The sequence below is a fragment of the Scyliorhinus torazame genome, chromosome 2 (genome assembly GCF_047496885.1).
Source record: "Scyliorhinus torazame isolate Kashiwa2021f chromosome 2, sScyTor2.1, whole genome shotgun sequence".
NCBI classification, from domain to species: Eukaryota; Metazoa; Chordata; class Chondrichthyes; order Carcharhiniformes; family Scyliorhinidae; genus Scyliorhinus; species Scyliorhinus torazame.
In genome coordinates this window covers 26,967,368-26,987,896 of record NC_092708.1, presented here as the reverse complement: position 1 = coordinate 26,987,896, position 20,529 = coordinate 26,967,368, and the positions used below count along the sequence as shown (strand labels likewise).

General features: G+C 48.8%; 1 protein-coding gene across 1 annotated transcript in view; it reads right to left on the bottom strand.

Annotated features, from left to right (window-relative positions):
• The window catches only part of adcy5 (adenylate cyclase 5), a 494,269-nt gene that overhangs the window by 268,619 nt on the left and 205,121 nt on the right, over positions 1-20,529 (bottom strand). The window contains exons 2-3 of the mRNA XM_072468291.1: positions 18,189-18,338; positions 13,550-13,671 (exon numbers count right to left, since the gene is read on the bottom strand). Of these exons, the coding sequence (XP_072324392.1) occupies positions 13,550-13,671; positions 18,189-18,338 (272 nt within the window). The remainder of the gene's footprint in view (positions 1-13,549; positions 13,672-18,188; positions 18,339-20,529) is intronic.

Sequence of the window (20,529 nt, the reverse complement as noted above, 5' to 3'; positions counted from 1 at the left end):
GGAAACCCACCCAGAATGTGCAGACTCCCCACAGACAGTGATCCAAGCCAGGAATCGAACCCAGGACCCTGGCGCTGTGAAGCAACAGTGCTAACCACTGTGGTACCGTACCGCCCATACTTGTCCTGCTACGATCAAGTACTTGCGTCCAAGCATCCCTGTTTACATTACCTCCCTCATTTTTCTGACCAAAATATCCTCTCATGGCACACTCGCTACTGGCGCACTCTCCTCAGCAATAGACCGAGCAAACCCTTCTCATTCAGTCATTTTTAGGCTCACTTATGTGTCGGGACATTGAACATTTGTCACGTATTCTGGACCTCAATTGGTCAAGGTTTTTGCTGAACATTAAAACTGCTTGTTGACTGCGCAAAGATAAATCCCAACTGTTAGAAGTTTCTAAACCCCTTCTGGGTTTCAGATAGGCTGCTAATTATTCACAGCTCCAAACACACCTTTTAAGTGAAACAGCCATTTACTGGTACTTGTTTCAATTTTGGTCAACCGTATTTGCCGCCCTGTGCGTCTGCCCTACGTTGGGGAGACCAAATGCAGTTTGGGTGAGCACTTTGCGGAATGCCTTGGCTCGGTCCCCGAGCGTCACCCCGGTCGCCTGTCATTTCGATCCTCAGCCTTACCCTCACTCTGGCCTTTGTGTCCACGGTCTATTGGAAAGTTCCAGTGAAGCCAATGAGGAACAGCCCCTCATCTTTCCGTTCGGCAATCTACAGCCTTCCAGAATCAACACTAAGCTCAACGATTTCGAACCGCAGTCTTTGCCCCCATTTTGCTTCAATTCTCATGGCGGATTTCGATTTCAGCTCGTTTCTCTCGTTTTCGTTTGCAGGTGGCAGCAGGGTCCCCCATTCTGCCATTCACACCTCCTCTAGGCACGTCTTACATTTCTTAACTCGTCCCATTACCCCTCCCTTTGGCCGCCATCCCTTTGGTTATTTAATACCCCCTGACTTCTGTCCAGTCACAGAGTTTCCATTTTGTTCTCCCAGCCTCTGCCCTTACGTTTGCTCAAAGGCGATCGCATTTCTAACCTTTCCCGGTTCTGATGGAAGATCGTCGACCTGAAATGTTAAATCTCTTTCCCGCTCCACAGATTCTGCCAGGCCGGCTTAGTATTTACAGCATTTGCGTTTTTTTTATTACCGATTATTCAAACTGTTTGCTGTTAAAATTCCTCTCAAGAAATCCAGTTACATCCTTATATAAACCAGTCACAAAAGCAGTCATTATACAAATTACAAAGACACTAGTGGATGGTTCCGACTGAAACGAATTTGACCACTGAATGGTTGGAAAATTATTCTGCACTATTCTTAAGCGCATTTAATTAGCTCTTTGATTTCAGGTTACAGAAGTAATTTAACCTGCTTCCTGAACACCAGCTGCTCAGCTTGCTTGTGTCTAAGGTAAAGGGAGCCAGGAGGTCGCCTGTTTTTAAGTGGAGGCCACGTGCTCATATTTGTCCAGATGCCGGAATCCGATGCCAAATAATGATCCACGGCCTCACACCGACCCACTCATCTCTGTCACCTCCTCCAGCTCGACAACTCTCGGCGAGCACTCAAACTCTGGCCTCCTGCATATCCCTCTTCGTCTCCACCATGAAGACCATGCCTCGACCGAATCGTCTCATTGCTCAACATCGGAATTCTCTCCCGAAAGCTCCCAGCCTCTCCACCATCATATCCTCCAGCAAGACAGTCCTTGAAATCCAGCCCCTTGATCAAATATCCCAATGGTTTTTTTAATTCATTTACGGGATGTGGGCGTTGCTGGTTATTGCCCATCCCTAGTTGCCCATCAGAAGGGGGTGTTCAGGGCAGCACGGTGGCGCAGTGGGTTAGCCCTGCTGCCTCACGGCGTCGAGGTCCCAGGTTTGATCCCGGCTCTGGGTCACTGTCCGTGTGGAGTTTACACATTCTCTCTGTGTCTGCGTGGGTTTTGCCCCCACAACCCAAAGATGTGCAGAGTAGATGGATTGGCCACGCTAAATTGCCCCTGGGGTACTCTAAATTTTTTTTTTATTTTTTTATAAAAGGTGGTGGTCAGCTGCCTTCTTGAACTGCTGCAGTCCCTGAGGTGTAGGTACACCCTTTGTGTTGTTATAGAGTTCCAGGATGTTGCCCCAGCAACAGTGCAGGAACAGCAATATATTTCCAATCAGGGTGGTAAGTGACTTGGAGGGGAACCTCCAGGAGGTGAGGTTCTCAGGTATCTGCTGCTCTTGTCCTTCTAGGTGGTAGTGGTCGTGGGTTTGGAAGCTGCTGTATGAGGAAGCTTGATGAGTTACTGCAGTGCATCGTGTAGATGGTACACACGGCTGCCACTGTTCGTCGGTGGTGGAGGGATTGAATGTTTGTGGAGTGGGGGGAGGCAATCAAGCGGGTTGCTTTGTCCTGGATGGTGTCGAGCTTCTCGAGTGTTGCTGGAGCTGCACTCATCAAGGCAAATGGAGAGTATTCCATTACACTCCCGACTTGTGCCTAGTTGATGGCAGACAGGCTTTGGGGGGGGTCACGAGGTGAGTTACTCACCATAGGATTCCTAGCCTTTGACCTGCTCTTGTAGCTACAGTATTAATATGACTAGTCCAGTTCAGTTTCTGATCAATGATAACCCCAGGTTGTTATTTGTGGGGGATTCAGTTATGGTAATGCCATTGAATGTCAAGGGGCAGTGGTTAGATCCTCTCTTGCAGGAGATAGTCATTGCCTGGTAATGTGTGGCACGAATGTAACTTGCCACTTGTCAGCCCGAGCCTGGATAGTGTCCAGGTCTTGCTGCATTTGGACATGGACTGCTTCATTATCTGAGGAGTCCTGAATGCTGCTGAACGTTGGGCAGTCATCCGCAAACATCCCCATTCTGACTTTATGATAGAAGGGTCATTGATGAAGCAGCTGAAGATGATTGGGCCTCAGACACTACCCTGAGGAACTCCTGCAGTGATGTCCTGGAGCTGAGATGATTGACCTCCAACCACCATAAACATCTTCCTTTGTGCCGGGTATGACTCCAAGCAGCGGAGAGTTTCCCCCCGATTCCCACTGACTCTAGTTTAGCTCGGGCTCCTTGATGCCGCACTCGGTCAAATGCTGCCTTGATGTCAAGGGCAGTCACTCTCACCTCACCTCTGGCATTCAGCACTTCTGTACATGTTTGAACCAAGGCTGTAATGAGGCGAAGAGCTGAGTGACCCTGGCGGAACCCAAACTGGGCATCTGCGAGCGGGTTATTGCTGAGTAAGTGCCGCTTGATAGCACTGTTGATGACTCCTTCCATCACTATGCTGATGATCGAGAGTAAACTGATAGGGCGGTAATTGGCTGGGTTGGATTTGTCCTGTTTCTTGTGTACAGGACACATCTGGGGAACTTTCCACATTGCCGGGTAGATGCCAGTGTTGTAGCTGTACTGGAACAGCTTGGCTAGGGGTGCAGCAAGTTCTTCAGCACAAGTCTTCAATACTATGTCCCCATCCTTCACTGATATCAATTGTTTTTGCCTGATTACTCTCCTGGGAAGCACCTCAAGATATTTTGCTGGGTTTAAGGTGCTGTACAAGTACAGGCTCGGCAATGAGTCACCCATGAATTATCTGTAGTTCAATTAGGAAAACTCCGACCTCTGAGGTTCTGAGTTCATTAAGGGCAGCACGGTAGCTCAAGTGGCTAGCACTGTGGCTTCACAGCGCCAGGGTCCCAGGTTCGATTCCCGGCTTGGGCCACTGTCTGTGCGGAGTCTGCATGTTCACCCCGTGTCTGCGTGGGTTTCCTCCGGGTGCTCCGGTTTCCTCTCTCAGTCCAAAGTCGTGCAGGTTAGGTTGATTGGCCACGCTAAATTGCCCTTAAGTGACCAAAAAGGTTAGGAGGCGTTATTGGGTTACGGGGATAGGGTGGGAGTGAGGGCTTAAGTGGGCTGGTGCAGACTCGATGGGCTGAATGGCCTCCTTCTGCACTGTATGTTCTATGTTCAAGTCCCACTGCAGGGTTTGAGCACAAGCGTTAAGTATGACTCCCCAGTGCAGCACTGAGGGAGTGCTGCACTGCTGGGGGTGCTGTTTTTAAGATGAGATATTAAACCCCACCCCCGTTGCCCTGTGGGGATTTAAAGGATTCCATGACAATAATTTTAGAGAATAGAATCTGTCTATATATATGTTTCTGGAACATACCTCTTCATTCACCTGAGGAAGGAGCAGCGCTCCGAAAGCTAGCGACATCGAAACAAACCTGTTGGACTTTAACCTGGTGTTGTAAGACGTCTTACTGTGCCCACCCCAGTCCACATCGCCACATAATAATTTTAAGAAGAGGAGGGGAGTCCCGTCCAGAATCTCTCCCTCAATCAACATCACAAAAGATAAGATAATCTGGTCATTATCACATTGCTGCTTCTGGGAGCGTGTTGCCTGCGGCTTGGCTGTCCCATTTCCCACATTGTAACCGTGACTGCGCTTCAAAATACTTCATTGGCTGGAAGGTCTGGTGGTCGCCAACATACGAGTCAGGAGGAGGAGGCCATTCAGCCCCTCGAGCCTGATCTGCCATTCAGTAAGATCATGGCTGATCTAATTCTGGCCTCAATTCCACATTCCTGCTTGCCCCACGACAACCTTTCACCCGCTTGGTAGCCAAGAATCTATTTGCCTCTACCTTAAAAACATTCATTGCCTCTGCCTCCACCGCACTCCTTGAGAGAGAGTTCCAAAGATTCACAACCCTCAGGGGAAAGATTTCTTCTAATCTCCATCTAGGCGACGATAATAGTCATACTGTTTTACAGCACAAAAACAGGCCCATTGGCCCATTCTGTCTGCGTGGCCATCAAGAACCGATCTATTCTAATCCCATTTGCCCGCACTTGGTCCCTGGCCTTGTGTGCCCCAAGTGCTCATCTAAATGCTAATAGGCATTATATTTTAAAGGATATAACGGTGCTATGTAAATGAAAATATTTCTATTCAAAGAACAAAGAAAAGTACAGCACAGGAACAGGCCCTTCGGCCCTCCAAGCCCGTGCCGACCATGCTGCCCGTCTAAACTAAAATCTTCTACACTTCCTGGGTCCGTATCCCTCTATTCCCATCCTATTCATGTATTTGTCAAGATGCCCCTTACATGTCACTATTGTCCCTGCTTCCACCACATCCTACGGCAGCGAGTTCCAGGCACCCACTACCCTCTGTGTAAAAAAACGTGCCTCGTACATCTCCTCTAAACCTTGCCCCTCGCACCTTAAACCTATGCCCCCTAGTAATTGACCCCTCTACCCTGGGGAAAAGCCTCTGACTATCCACTCTGTCTATGCCCCTCATAATTTTGTAGACCTCTATCAGGTCGCCCCCTCAACCTCCGTCATTCCAGTGAGAACAAACCGAGTTTATTCAACCGCTCCTCATAGCTAATGCCCTCCATACCAGGCAACACCCTGGTAAATCTCTTCTGCACCCTCTCTAAAGCCTCCACATCCTTCTGGTAGTGTGGCGACCAGAATTGAACACTATACTTCAAGTGTGGCTTAACTATGGTTCTATACAGCTGCAACATGACTTGCCAATTCTTATACTCAATGCCCCGGCCAATGAAGGCAAGCATGCCGTATGTCTTCTTGACTACTTCTCCAAGGTGTGTTGCCCCTTTCAGTGACCTGTGGACCTGTACACCTAGATCTCTCGGACTGTCAATACTCTTGAGGGTTCTACCATTCACTGTATATTCCCTACCTGCATTAGACTTTTGTCACAAAAGCGTTCAATAGTTTTTTTCTTTTGAGAGGAATGGAGATTATTTTTTCTAAACTGTAATAGAGAGACGGCCACTTTATTGTGTAGCGGAGGTTTGGAACTGAACTTTACGGCTTAGAAGATTAAGTTATTTGGAGATATAACAAACTGGAATCTTATTGAAGTTATGCCCTGATATTCTTCAGTCCAAGCCCCCTGTGGTCAAAGGCTCTATTCTTCTCTACACGGTGACCCTGCCCTTCTCCTACCTTCACAAAGCCTGATGTCAATCTCACTGGGAGTTTCATAGTTTGCTGTGGAGGGGCCAGGAATAGAATGGGCTGAATAATACATCACAGCCGTTTTCCTCAGTTAAGGTCTGGACCACCCCGCCCCACCCCAGCTTTCACAAAACAGCCAGATGTCTTCCTTTCCTTCTTTGGTGACCTTTTCAGTCATATGGCCACTGGAGAATTTAATCCTCAGGTAGTGTTGAAGACCGGTGCGTGCCCCAGGCCAACTCTGAGCTCCAGGCAAAGGCTGCTTGATTTTACAAACTCCTCATTGTGTTCAGCTAGCTGGAGTCCAGCGGGAAGCCCGCACCAGAATGCCTCAGTTCACGTTAACGCAGTGGTTAGCACTGTTGCTTCCCAGCGCCAGGGACCCGGTTTGGGTCACTGTCTGTGCCGGAGTCTGCACGTTCTCCCCGTGTCTGCGTGCGTTCCCTCCGGGTGCTCCGGTTTCCTCCCACAAGCCCCAAAAGACGTGCTTGTGAGGTGAATTGGACCCGAACAGGCGCCGGAATGTGGCGACTAGGGGATCTTCGCAGTAACTTCATTGCAGTGTAAATGTAAGCCTACTCGTGTCAATAATAAAGATTATTGTTATTAATGCCCAAGCACAAATCGCAGGGCTCAATTTTAAAATTCTCATTCTTGATGTTCTTGAAAACAATCAGTGCTGTCTCTGGCCGCTGCTCGCGAAACCAGCAATTCTGTCCATCTCGAACTGCTCGAGAAGATGGTGGTAGGGCGCCTTCTTGAACAACTGCAGTTCATGCGGATAAACGGGTGGCTCGTTAGGCCATTTCCGAGGGCAGTTAAGAGTCAACCATATTGCAGTGGGTCAAGAGTCAATGTAGGTCAGACCAGGTCAGGGTGGCAGGTTTTGCAACACCATAGAATTTGGGTTTTAGTCTCGGAATAAACAGTTGATGATTGAGGAGGGAGAGGAGAGAAATTTATTTTCCCAAAAGGTTGTGAATCTTTGGACATCTCTACTGGAGAGGATGGAATGCTCAATTATTGAGCATTTTCGAGGCTGAGACCGTGAGCTTTTTGGATGTGAGGATAAGGCTTGGATGTCGGATTTTTTATTGCCTTCATTAATGGCATGTGGGCGTTGCTGGCTGGACCAGCATTTATTGCCCATCCCTAATTGTCTTTTAGAAGGTGGTGGTGAGCTGCCTTCTTGACCCGCTGCAGTCCATACGGTGTAGGTGCACCCACTGTGCTGTTAGGGAGGGAGTTCCAGGATTTTGACCCAGCGACAGTGAAGGAACGGCGATATATTTCCAAGTCAGGATGGTGAGCGACTTCTCAGAGATCCTCCAGGGGGTGGGGTTCTCAGGTATCTGCTGCTCTTGTCCTTCTAGATGGCAGTGGTCGTGGGTTCAGAAGGCGCTGCCTAAGAACCTTGAGGAGTAACTGCAGTGCATGTTGTCGACGGCACACACGCTGCCACTGTTCGTTAAGGGTGGAGGGAGTGAATGTTTGTAGAAGGGGTGCCAATTAAGTGGGCTACGCTTCCGGTGACGGTGGGCGGTAGGCGGCCGCACAATGGAGGGATCCTGTTCGGGAACGGCATTTTCGGGGCTTTAAGCCCGGTCCCAGGGTCCACGGAGGCAGCAAAAGCAGGGAGAAGGCACAGAGGCGGCACAGTGAAGAAAAATGTCAAGGGTGAGCAAAAAAACGTCCGTAAAGAAAACAGCTGAAGGTCCGTCGGGGACTGGAAAGGTCACCGCGGGGTCACCAAGGAAAATGGAGGCTGGAGCACCAGGGGAGGCCGCATTGCTTACGGCTGAAGAATTAACTACGGTGATGGCTGTGGAATTCGAAAGGCAGTTTACAAAATACATGGAGACAATGAGGAAGGAGATGAGAGAGGTTTTGAGTGTGCTGGTGGAGGAGGTGATTTCCCCGGTGATGAAGGCGGTGGCGAGCGCAGTGGCGGAGGTGCGGGGAGCAAGGGGAGGCGCTGAAGGAAGTGGAGGAGACATTATTGCAGCACTGTAATCAACTTGCCTCGATGGGGAAGGCGATGCGGAAGGTGATGGACATTAACAAGGATCTGCGAGGAAAAATGGAAGACCTGGAAAACAGATCCAGGCGACAGAATTTGAGGATTGTGGGGCTGCCCGAAGGAGTTGAAGGACCGAGGCCGACTGAGTATTTTGCCGCGATGCTGGCGAAACTATTGGGGGAGGGGGAGGATCCCTCCCGATATGAACTGGATCGGGCTCATCGGTCGTGGAGGCCTGTACCAAAGGCGAGTGAGCCGCCAAGGGTAGTGACTCTGTGCTTCCGTAGGTACTGTCTGAAGGAGAAGGTCCTGAGCTGGGCCAAGCAGAAGCGGGTGGTGCAGTGGGCTGGAGCTGGTATACGTGTATACCAGGACTTTACGGTGGAGCTGGCAAGGAGGCGGGCTGCCTTCAACCGGGTGAAGAGGGCACTGTACATTAGCAAGGTGCAGTGCGGCATTGTATATCCAGCGAAGCTGAGGGTGACTTATAAGCTCAGGGACTTTTATTTTGGAACGGCGGAAGCAGCGGAGGAGTTTGCGAAGGCAGAAGGACTGTGGCAGAACTGAGAAATTGAGAAATGGCCATGTGCCGATGTAACCTCATGACTGTATTTTCTTCTTTTTTGTTTCACTGCGTGCGGGTGTATGGGCTAAAGGAGCCAATGGTGTATATATTTGGACAAAGGAAGGGACGGGACTTTCACTTGAAATGAGGGCTCTTTGGGGTGTAAGTGGATATGCGGGGGGTGTGTGCTAAAAGGGGATTTCTGGGCTTTCCTAGGGCCGGGTAAGGGGGAAAAGGGACCCGGGCGGGGGCATCCACGCTGGCCGGTTTAAGCCGGCCAGTGAACGGGAGTGAGGTGGGGGGAGGGGCTGCGGCTATCGGAGCCTGGCAGAACAGGGTCTAGCCAGGGTGGAACGTTGGGGGGAAGGAACCGAGGTTGGGGGGGGAGGGGGGTTTATAAGAGGCAGTGGACGGGAGGAGTTGGGGACTGTGAGGGGCGGGGGGGGGGGGGGGTACAATTCTTGGGTATCATGTACGGTTCTCTTTCAGAGGTTGGATGGCGTTGGGGGGGGGGGGGGGGGGGGGAGAGTGGACTCTATAGGTTAATGGTGACCATGGGCGGTCCCGGACTCCTTTTTCTTTTTCTCCTTTGTTTTTTTGTTTCCACCGTGGGAGGGTTTGTTTTATTGGATGCATATATTGACAGGTGGGCTGTTGTTTGAGGTGGTGGGAGGAAGGGATCGTTGGTATTGTTAAGGGGATTGATTTTGTATTTGTTACCGTTTACTGTTTGTGGGTGGGGTGTAAACTTTGAAGGAAATGTGAAAATGGAGAATAAAAACATTAAGTGGGCTGCTTTGTCCTGGGTGGTGTTGAGCTACTGGAGTGTTGTTGGAGCTGCACTCATCCAGGCAAGTGGGGAGTACTCCATTGCAATCCTGACTTTTGCCTTGTAGATGGTGGACAGGCTTTGGGGAGTCAGGAGGTGAGTACTCGTGGCAGGATTCCCAGCCTCTGACCTGCTCTTGTAGCCACAGTATTAATGTGGCTGGGTCCAGTTCAGTTTCTGGACAATGGTTACCCCCAGGATGTAGACAGTAGTTAGAGATAGACAACAGATACTGGCCTTGCCAACGATGCCCTCATCACATGGGAAGTGTGAAAAGCATTTGTATTGAAAGCTCCAGTTTCCCTAGTTGGGTATGACAGCATAGTGATTATATTATTGGACTAATAATCCAGAGATTGAGATAATTAATCAAGGGACAGAAATTCAAACCACTGGGATATTTAAATTCAATCAATTAAATAAAATCTGGAATTAAATAGTTAGCATCAGTAATGGTGACCACGAGCCTACTGGATTGTTGTAAAAACCCACCTCGTTCATTAATGTCCTTTAGGGAAGAAAATCTGCCGTCCTTTCCCAGACCTGGCCTACAAGTGACTCCAGATCCTCAGCAATGTGGATGACTCTTAACTGCCCTTTGATAGAGCCCAGCAGGCCACTCACTTGTATTCAAGGCAGCTCACCGACATCTTCACAGGGGAAACTAAGGATGGGCAAATCTTTGGATCCTCGCTGTCTTCAGGGGATGTCCCGGAGGACTGGAGAATAGCCAATGTTGTTCCTCTGTTTAAGAAGGGTGGCAGGGATAATCCCGGGAACTACAGGCCGGTGAGCCTTACTTCAGTGGTAGGGAAATTACTGGAGAGAATTCTTCGAGACAGGATCTACTCCCATTTGGAAGCAAATGGACGTATTAGTGAGAGGCAGCACGGTTTTGTGAAGGGGAGGTCGTGTCTCACTAACTTGATAGAGTTTTTCGAGGAGGTCACTAAGATGATTGATGCAGGTAGGGCAGTAGATGTTGTCTATATGGACTTCAGTAAGGCCTTTGACAAGGTCCCTCATGGTAGACTAGTACAAAAGGTGGAGTCACACGGGATCAGGGGTGAACTGGCAAGGTGGATACAGAACTGGCTAGGCCATAGAAGGCAGAGGGTAGCAATGGAGGGATGCTTTTCTAATTGGAGGGCTGTGACCAGTGGTGTTCCACAGGGATCAGTGCTGGGACCTTTGCTCTTTGTAGTATATATAAATGATTTGGAGGAAAATGTAACTGGTCTGATTAGTAAGTTTGCAGACGACACAAAGGTTGGTGGAATTGCGGATAGCGATGAGGACTGTCTGAGGATACAGCAGGATTTAGATTGTCTGGAGACTTGGGCGGAGAGATGGCAGATGGAGTTTAACCTGGACAAATGTGAGGTAATGCATTTTGGAAGGGCTAATGCAGGTAGGGAATATACGGTGAATGGTAGAACCCTCAAGAGTATTGAAAGTCAAAGAGATCTAGGAGTACAGGTCCACAGATCACTGAAAGGGGCTACACAGGTGGAGAAGGTAGTCAAGAAGGCATACGGCATGCTTGCCTTCATTGGCCGGGGCATTGAGTATAAGAATTGGCAAGTCATGTTGCAGCTGTATAGAACCTTAGTTAGGCCACACTTGGAGTATAGTGTTCAATTCTGGTCGCCACACTACCAGAAGGATGTGGAGGCTTTAGAGAGGGTGCAGAAGAGATTTACCAGAATGTTGCCTGGTATGGAGGGCATAAGCTATGAGGAGCGATTGAATAAACTCGGTTTGTTCTCACTGGAACGAAGGAGGTTGAGGGGCGACCTGATAGAGGTATACAAAATTATGAGGGGCATAGACAGAGTGGATAGTCAGAGGCTTTTCCCCAGGGTAGAGGGGTCAATTACTAGGGGGCATAGGTTTAAGGTGAGAGGGGCAAAGTTTAGAGTAGATGTACGAGGCAAGTTTTTTACGCAGAGGGTAGTGGGTGCCTGGAACTCACTGCCGGAGGAGGTAGTGGAGGCAGGGACGATAGGGACATTTAAGGGGCATCTTGACAAATATATGAATAGGATGGGAATAGAAGGATACGGACCCAGGAAGTGTAGAAGATTGTAGTTTAGTCGGGCAGTATGGTCGGCGCGGGCTTGGAGGGCCGAAGGGCCTGTTCCTGTGCTGTACATTTCTTTGTTCTTTGTTCTTTGATGCTGGCCTTGGCGGTGGAACTCCCATTTTGAAGGAGTAGAAAAGAAGTCTCCACAACCTTTTCAGGAAAGAATTCCAGACGTCCATCATCCTTTATTTGAAAGATTGGCTCCTGATTTCATTCTTAAATGGAAATTAGCTATAATGTTAAGATCATGCTCCTTTTGTTCTGGATTCTTTCTACATAGAATCTTATGTCACAGATGGAGGCCATTTGGCCCATTTCGTTTTCTTTATTCGTTCATGGGATGTAGGCATTGCTGACAAGGCCAGCATTTATTGCCCAACCCTAATTACCCTTGAACCGAGTGGCTTCTAGGCCATTTCAGGGGGAAGTAAAGAGTTGTAGGCCAGACCAACTAAGCATGGCAGATTTCCTTCCCTAAAGGGGCAATAGGGGTCTTAACAACAGTCAATGATAGCCTCGTGGTCACAATGACCAAGACAAATTTATATTCCAGATTTATTAATTGAATTTAAATTCCACCAGTTGCCAAGGTGGGATTTGGACCTGCGACCAAGAACATTACTAGTCCTGTGATGTTCCTACTACGCCATCATTTGGGGAGCACGGTAGCACAAGTGGATAGCACTGTGGCTTCACAGCGCCAGGGTCCCAGGTTTGATTCCCGGCTCGGGTCACTGTCTGTGCGGAGTCTGCATGTTCTCCCCTCGTCTGCGTGGGTTTCCTCCGGGTGCTCCGGTTTCCTCCCACAGTCCAAAGACGTGCAGGTTAGGTGGATTGGCCATGCTAAATTGCCCTTAGTGACCACAAAGGTTTGGAGGGGTTATTGGGTTACGGGGATAGGGTGGAAGTGAGGGCTTAAGTGGGTCGGTGCAGACTTGATGGGCCGAATGGCCTCCTTCTGCACTGTATGTTCTATGTGTTCTATCATTGAACCTAGGGCCTGTGCTATCTTTAATAAAAGAGCTATCCAATTAATACCATCCTGGTGGTACTCTTTCCCCAAAGCCCTGCTAATGTTACACTTTAAAGTATTTATCCAATTGGTTTTTGAAAGTTACTGTTGAATCTCCTTTCAGGCAGCGCATTACAGCTCATAACAACCTGCTGTGTACTAACATTTCTCCTCATTTGTTCCATTGTCATTTCACTTCAATCTGTGTCCCCGTATTATTGCCACACCTGCCAGGGGAAATAGTTCTTCCCTATTTACTTCATCAAAACCCTTCACAAGGCTGAGCACCTCTGTTAAATTTTCCCTTAACCTTCCCTGCTCGGAGGGGAACAATCTCAGCTTCCTCAGACGCTTCACCGAACAAAGGTCCCCCATCTCTGGTCCCATCTCATTCTTGTAATTTTCCTCTATCTGAGGCACACACATCCTTCCTGAAAATCGGGAGCAAAACTCCAGCGAGGCCTAATCAATGAGTTAGCACAACTGCTTGCACTTTGAACCATCAGTCCCAGAATCCTTCTTGCCTTGTCCCGCCACCTTCAAAGGTGTGTTTACATTCACCCCCAGGTCTCTGTTCCCGCACCATCTTTAGAATTGTACCTTTTGGTTCATACCACCTCTCCTCGTTCTTCCTACAAAACATTTGACTTCAAACACTTCTGTGTTCTATTTACTCTGTGCCTATCTGCTCATTTCACCTGTAACTGTTCCTTCTGAAGTCTCTTTCTATTTTTCTCATGGTTTATTATCGCGTTTTGGCTTGTTTGAAATGGCGCCCCATATACCCAAGTCTGGTCATTAATGAATATCAAAAAGAGCTGTGGTCCTCAGGCCACAACCATATGCCTCCATCTAACCTGAAAAGCAACCCTAGCTCCGCCTCTCGGTCGATTCCACATTCACGCATTTCCTGCCCCTTTACAGTCCTCCGTGAAGCACGGTGCTGTTGATGAATTGGCGACGAGCAGAGGTCAAGTTGAGATACCTATGGTGAAGGTGGTAGCACCTACCTGACATTGTCGTGCTTCTGTATATAAATCTTGTGGAACATCATGTCCTCCTGCTTTGCGTTAATGTCGGCCTTCATCTCCATGGCAACGTGCCGTGGAAGTACTGACAACAGGAGACGTTCCTGTATGGGGAGGAATCAATTGAAATGGTCAGACACTAGAGACAAGGCATGCCTCTCCAAACCTCTCCCTCTAGCTCCTTAATGCATTGACTGGCGCCTGGGAACACTCTCTGAAGCCAATTCTATCTATTCAAATAGGAAGAGTCCGCCCAGAAATCTGGAATAGGGGCTACTCCTGATTTTGCTCCACCCTGTCTTTGTTCAAGGCACAGCAGACACAGCTGCAGCATCTTTACAGCCACTGATGGCAATGAGCTCAGTCAGCACAGACCAAGGATCAAGTCTGGGGACCTTCACAGGCAAAGGGATGCAAAGTAAACCATCAAGGGGGCCCGACAATTAGGGATTTTATGGTAAAGCCAAGAACAGCTAAAACATGGGAACACTATCACCCGCATTTTCCCTCCATTTTCACCATGCTGACTTGGAAATATCTAGCTGTTCCTTCACTGTCGCTGGGCCAAAATCTTGTGCACCTTTCTCTAACAGCACTGTGGGTGCACCTACAACACGTGGACTGCTGCGGTACAAAGATTTGCTCACCACCACCTTTCTCGAGGGCTATTAGGGAAATCCCGGTCTAGCCAGCGGCGCACAGATCCCAAGAACGAATAATAAAAAAAGACATTTTGCATGAGCTCAAGCTGCCTGAAAGTGCTTCACAGCCAATTAAGTACATTTGAAATGTAGTCACCGTTGTGATGCAGGAATCATTGCAGCCAATTTATTCACAGGCTGCTCCCAAAAATAACAATGTGATAATGACCATTTAATCTGATTTTGGTGATGTTGGACAGGACGCTGGGCAGAACCCCAGTAACTATTCTACGAAGGGACGACCACCCAACAGTATGTTCCAAAGTATTACAGAGGAACAGGCCAATCAGCTGGACCGACCTGTGTCTGTGCACCACACAAACCTCCTCCCATCCTTCTCCATCTCATCTATTGACACATCCTTTCATTTCATTCCCCCTCGTCTGTCTATCTGGCTTTCCCATAAATGCATCTATACAATTCACTTCCAACCTCGCTTTGATTCCGAGTTCCACATTCTCACCACTCTCTGGGTAAAAAGAACTTGACTACCGTATGTGTATGACCCCTGGTTCTGATCTTCTTTACACCAACCCGACTGAACCGTTTCATAATCTTCATGACTTCTACCAACTCACCCGTCAGTCTTTTCTGCCCCCGCCTGTTCAATTTTTCCTGATAGATATAGGGTGGGATTCTCCCATCTGAATGCAGACCCCCACGCCGCTCCAGCTGCCCATACCGGTGTTACATGGGCGTCGCGGGTCTGAGCATGCGCACTGCGACCGGCGCGAATGCGCGGTAGCGTCCTTCTCCGCGCCGGCCCCGATGCAACATGGCGTAGGGCTACAGGGGCCGGTGCGGAGCAAAAGAGGCCCCCACTATGAGAGGCCAGCCCGATGATTGGCAGGCCCCGATCACGGGGCAGGCCACGGTGGAGGTCCTCCTGGGGTTGGACCACCCTCCCGGGGTTGGACCGCCCTCCCGGGGTTGGAGCCCCCCCCCCCCCCCCCCCCAGAACTAGGCCGCCCCCGACAGGATAGACGCCGAGGTTCCGCTGGGTAAGACCAGATGCGAACGGCGCCGGCGGGACTCGGGCTTTTTTGGGCAGCCACTTGGCCCATCCCAGGCAGAGAATCGGCAGGGGGGGTGGGGGGGGGTGGCACCGGCGCCGCGCCACGCCAATAGTGCCGATTGTCCGGTGACCGGAGAATTGGCAGTCCGGCATCAGGGTGGCGTCGGGCAAATCTCGCCCGGCGAGTCTCCGAACCGGTGTGGTGAGAGAATCCCGCTCATAATCTTCCAGTTTTGTTTGGCATTCTACTAACCATCCTTCATGCTTTTCCCAGTGCCTCAACCCCCTTACGTAAGAACTGTGCTCAGAAGTGTGGCCTAAACAAGGTTCCACACATGTTTAACATGCCTCCTAGCCCGCAAAGTGCTCTGGGACACCCTGACGTCATGGTCGGCACTCTCCAAATGCAAAACGGGCGGCACGGCAGCACAGTGGTTAGCACTGTTGCTTCACAGCGCCGGAGACCCACTTTCGATTCCCTGTCTGTGCGGAGTCTGCACATTCTCCCCGCGTCGGCGTGGGTTTCCTCCAGGTGCTGCGGTTTCCTCCCACAAGTCCAGAAAGACTTGTTAGATGAATTGGACATTCTGAATTCTCCCTCAGCATAGCTGAACAGGCTCCGGAATGTGGCGACTAGGGGATTTTCACAGTAACTTCATTGCAGTGTTAATGTAAGCCTACTTGAGAGACTAATAAAGGTCATTATTAAGTTCTTTCTGTCGGTCTGATCAATGGGGGGTTAATGACCAGCCTTTCACCCCACCCGTCTGGGGCATTGGCACTGCCCGCTCAGCAGTCAATGCTTGTCGAGACCCCTGGCAGATTTGGTATCCTCCCAGTTTGGGCACTTGGCCAATCCTCACACCTGAGCTGCTGCCTGAAATCCATTAGCATTAAATGTTTACCTTGTATACTCGTTTAACATATTCATTGGAGGTTTTTGAGAAATATTCATTATTCATATCATTTAAGCGTATCCGATGAATTATTCAGGACCTTATCACAATGAGCTACACCCACTTTTCCCTCAGTGTGCTACAGTTTACTGATAATTAGACATTCTTGTTAAAAATAAGACTTGAATTATTCAACAACTTGAACTGATCAAATAGAATAAAACAACACTGTAGTCTTTTGTTGGGAAAGAAACACAATATAAATTCGAATTATCTTTTTAATTCCTAATTAATTTATAAGCAGCTTCAATTGTTTTTTATTTACAGCTAACAGTCCACACAGTCACATCCTCACCCCTCCTTTCATTTTCTCCATTAAAATCCATACCCTCTCCCATCCTTGGCATATCTTCTTTGACAACCCCGCCCCCACCCCCCCCACCCCCACCCAACTAAATTGCTCCCTGCTCAGCCACCATTCCAGAATCACATTACCATACAAAGGCTCCTCCTCTGCACTACCGACCGTCTCCGAGCTTCCCCCTCCCTCCATCCCCCTGTCCCCACCAACGAATGCCGAGGGGACTCATGGACGTTGTTGTCACAAAGACTGAAATCAGCTGCCCCCCCCCCCCCCAGTGAGTCAAAATCCACCTGCCGCCCTCAACTTACATTTTTTCCAGATCTCTTCAGGGCGACACGGTGGCGCAGTGGTTAACACTGCTGCCTCACAGCGCCCGGGACTCGGGTTCGATTCCGTCCTCGGGTGACTGTCTGTGTGGACTTTGTACATTGTATCCTTGTCCGCATGGGTTTCCTCCGGGTGCTCCGGTTTCCTCCCACAGTCCAAAGGTGGGCAGGTTAGGTGGATTGGCCATGCTGAATTGCCCCTTAGTGCCCAAAAAAGATGAGTTGGGGTTACGGGCGGGGAGTGGGCCCAGGTAGAGTGCTCTTTCGGATGGCTGGTGTCGATTTGATGGGCTGAATGACTTCCTTCTGCACTGTAGGGACTCTGTGGATTCTATGCCCTTTCCAAGTTCATTGTGTCAGATGATGACAGTGGCATCATGGTACTGTCACTGCATTGGCTGATTCTGAGGGGGGCATTGTGTCAAATCGTACCATGCACCAGGGTGGCCATTTCAGAGGGCAGTTAAGAGTCAACCTGATTGCTGCGGGTCTGGAGTCACATGTAGGACAGACCAGACTAAGGATGGCAGATTATTGATTGTTAAAACAGATGAGTTTTCATGACAGTAGTTTAGTGGTCACCATTACAGAGAGAAACTAGCATTATATTCCAGATCTATTAATCAAATTTAAAATTCCACCAGCTGCTGTAGTGGGATTTGAACCCATGTCCCCACAGCATTAGCTTGAGGTCTCTGGGTTACCAGTCCAGCAAAATTACCACTACACCACCATCTCCCCCTACACTCCTATGTAGTATCTTGGAACATTTTACTGTGTTAAAGGTGACATATAAAATGCATGCAGTGAGAGTGTGGTTTTTCCATTAAGGGGTGTACTCTCACCTCTGGGCCAGAGGTTGTGGGTTCAATCCCCATTCCAGAGGCTTGAGCTCAGAACCCAGGCTGACACCTCAGTGCAATACTGAGGGCGTTAGAGGTGCAGTTTATCAATATGAGACATACAACTAAGGCCACATCCAATGTGTACATAGAAAATTACATTTTCTAGGCACTATCTCCCTAGCATTCTGGACAATCATGGCTCAATAATCCCAATTCCCCCCCCCCGTAACCCTCACCAACCTTTTTGGACACAAAAGGGCAATTCAGCGTGGCCAATTATGCCTCAAACACAAATTATCTGGTCTTTATTACAATTCTGCTTGTGGAATTTTGCTGTTCTACATTAACACAATTCAAAAAGTGCCTCATTGGCTGGAAAGCAATTTGGGACGTCCTGTGTTATAGATAAGGGGTGTTACCTTGACCATTGCGATCTGCACATCTGGCCCCTTTGATTGACATCTGGATCCTTACCTGCTGTTGGTTTTCGTTCTGTGAGTGCAGTCTCGCCTGGATGCATTCCCGTGTCTCCTGAAATGCCTGCCTCTGGGACACTTCCGCTGGGTAATGGGTGCAGACCCCGACAATGTTGGTGCACGAGAAGATCAGTACATTGGAGACCAGCTGAAAGAGGAAGAATTTGATGGGTTGAAAACCGATCCACATTGATAACAACTCACCACATAGAGGTTACAACATCCAAAACTATGAAGGTCAGTAAAATAGCAGATATAAACTTTTACCAGTTGGGAAAATTGCATTAATCTATTTTCCCCAATGGGATGTTATTGTCACATCCTTTTGCCCCTCCCCGCCTTCTCCAATTTTTGTTCCGCCCCCACCATTCCTCTTTGTATGATCTCGTAGTGGTACCTGGTCCCACAAAGTACTCAGCTCTCTACTGTAGTGATGGGCAGCCTAGGTTAGTGAATGGGCCCCATGAAGAGCCTTCCTGTGGGCCTCAAGATTGAAATTGGGCTTGTCACTAACCATGACCCTTGAATACGATTGAATACATTTAATACATGCTGAATATTTCATAAATGTTGTAGAAAATGCTCAACCATCCATATACAAATAGGACTGTCATCAACTTCAAATGGTAAAAACAAAATAAATATTTATGCTTGATTGTAGGCAGAGGGAGCGCACGGCTCTCACAGTCGATGTTACGAGCAACCAGCAAGCTCCTCACGTCACCTGCCCTTGCTTTACATGCAAATCACTTCAGTCAAACCGAGAGGAACAATCTACAAGGACAGAAATCAGCAGAATGTGGCAACCCTGCGTGAGGGCAACAGTGAACAAAATGTCTCATGGCTCCACTCAGAACCCTGATGGGCCACATGTGGCCCCCAGGCCGCAGGCTGTCCAACACTACTACCTGCCTCAGTTGCCATTGTGAACCTGCATCGCAAGACCCAACAAGGTATTCAGTCATTGGGAATTCACCATCGAGACTAACATTGGCATCCAACACCAACATATAAGTACAACAGCTTGCATTTAAATAGCGCCTTTAATGTAGTAAAAATCTCCCAAGTCACTTCACAAGGAATTTCATCAAACAAAATTTGACACTGAGCCACACCAAGGGACTATTAGGATGGGTAATCAAAAGCTTGGCTTAAGAATTGGTTTAAAGGAGAAGAGGTACAGAGGGCAGAGAGGTTTAGGGAGGAATTAGGACCAAGGCCGCTGAAGGAACAGCTGCCAATTTTGCAGCCATTAAAATCGGGAATGCGCAGGAGACCCAGATTTGGAAGAGCAGAGAGATTTCAGAGGGTTGTAGGACTAGAGGAAGTTGGAGGGATAGCGGGTACAAGGAATTTGAAAATAAGAAAGAGAATTTTAATATCAAAGATTCAGTATGCTGGCAGCAAGGGGAAGACAGTGGTGTCGCGGTATTGTCACTGGACTGATAATCCAGAGTTCCCGGTTCTGGGAACCCGGTTTCGAATCCCACCTGGGCAGATGGGGAAATTTGAATTGAATAAGCATCTGGAATTAAAAGTCAAATGATGACCATGAAACCATCATAGCCCGTCTGGTTCACAAATATCCTTTCTGCCCTCGTCTGGCCTACATGTGACTCCAGATCCACTGCAATGTGGTTGACTTTGAAATGGCCAAGCAAGCCACTCAGTTCAAGTTCAAGGGCGTTTAGGGATGGGCAATAAATGCTGGTCCCGCCAGCAATGGCCACATAACATGAATGAATTTAAATTAAATAAATAAAATCAAGTTTATACAGGGGTGAGGCCAACCGTTGCAATAGCCAAGTCTACAGCTAACAAAGACATGGATAAGGGGTTCAGCAACAGATGAGGCAGGGGTGCAGACCAGTGATGGAGACAAGGGTAAGGAGGTCAGTTCAGCGTCAAATAGGACCCCAAGGTTGGCTGAACCTTAAGTGGTCAATAAGTTGAAGCAAGTGCGGGAGCTTTGACTGATTTTTGTGAATCCAGGACAGGGGTCCTCGGCCAGTTTTTGCCTCCCTCTTACCATGCCGACCAATATCAGCCAACCTGGCACAGTGGGGATGGCACGGGGAGTCTTGCTGGGCAGTGCCTATAAACAAGACGAGCGGCTCATCCATCCTTGGACTTTGTAGGTGTGTGGTCCACTACCACTGTCCGGTCGTCTGCAAAGATCTTGTGACTGGACCCAAGATAACATGCTCGAGAATATAGATGTGACGTGCCTACATAGAAAATGCAAGCATGTTCACGTTGACACCCACTGCCTTCTCCTTCTTTCGTGGAAATTGGGTCAGTGTTGGTCCAGCAGAAGGGACATTTGTCTTCCAGTTGAA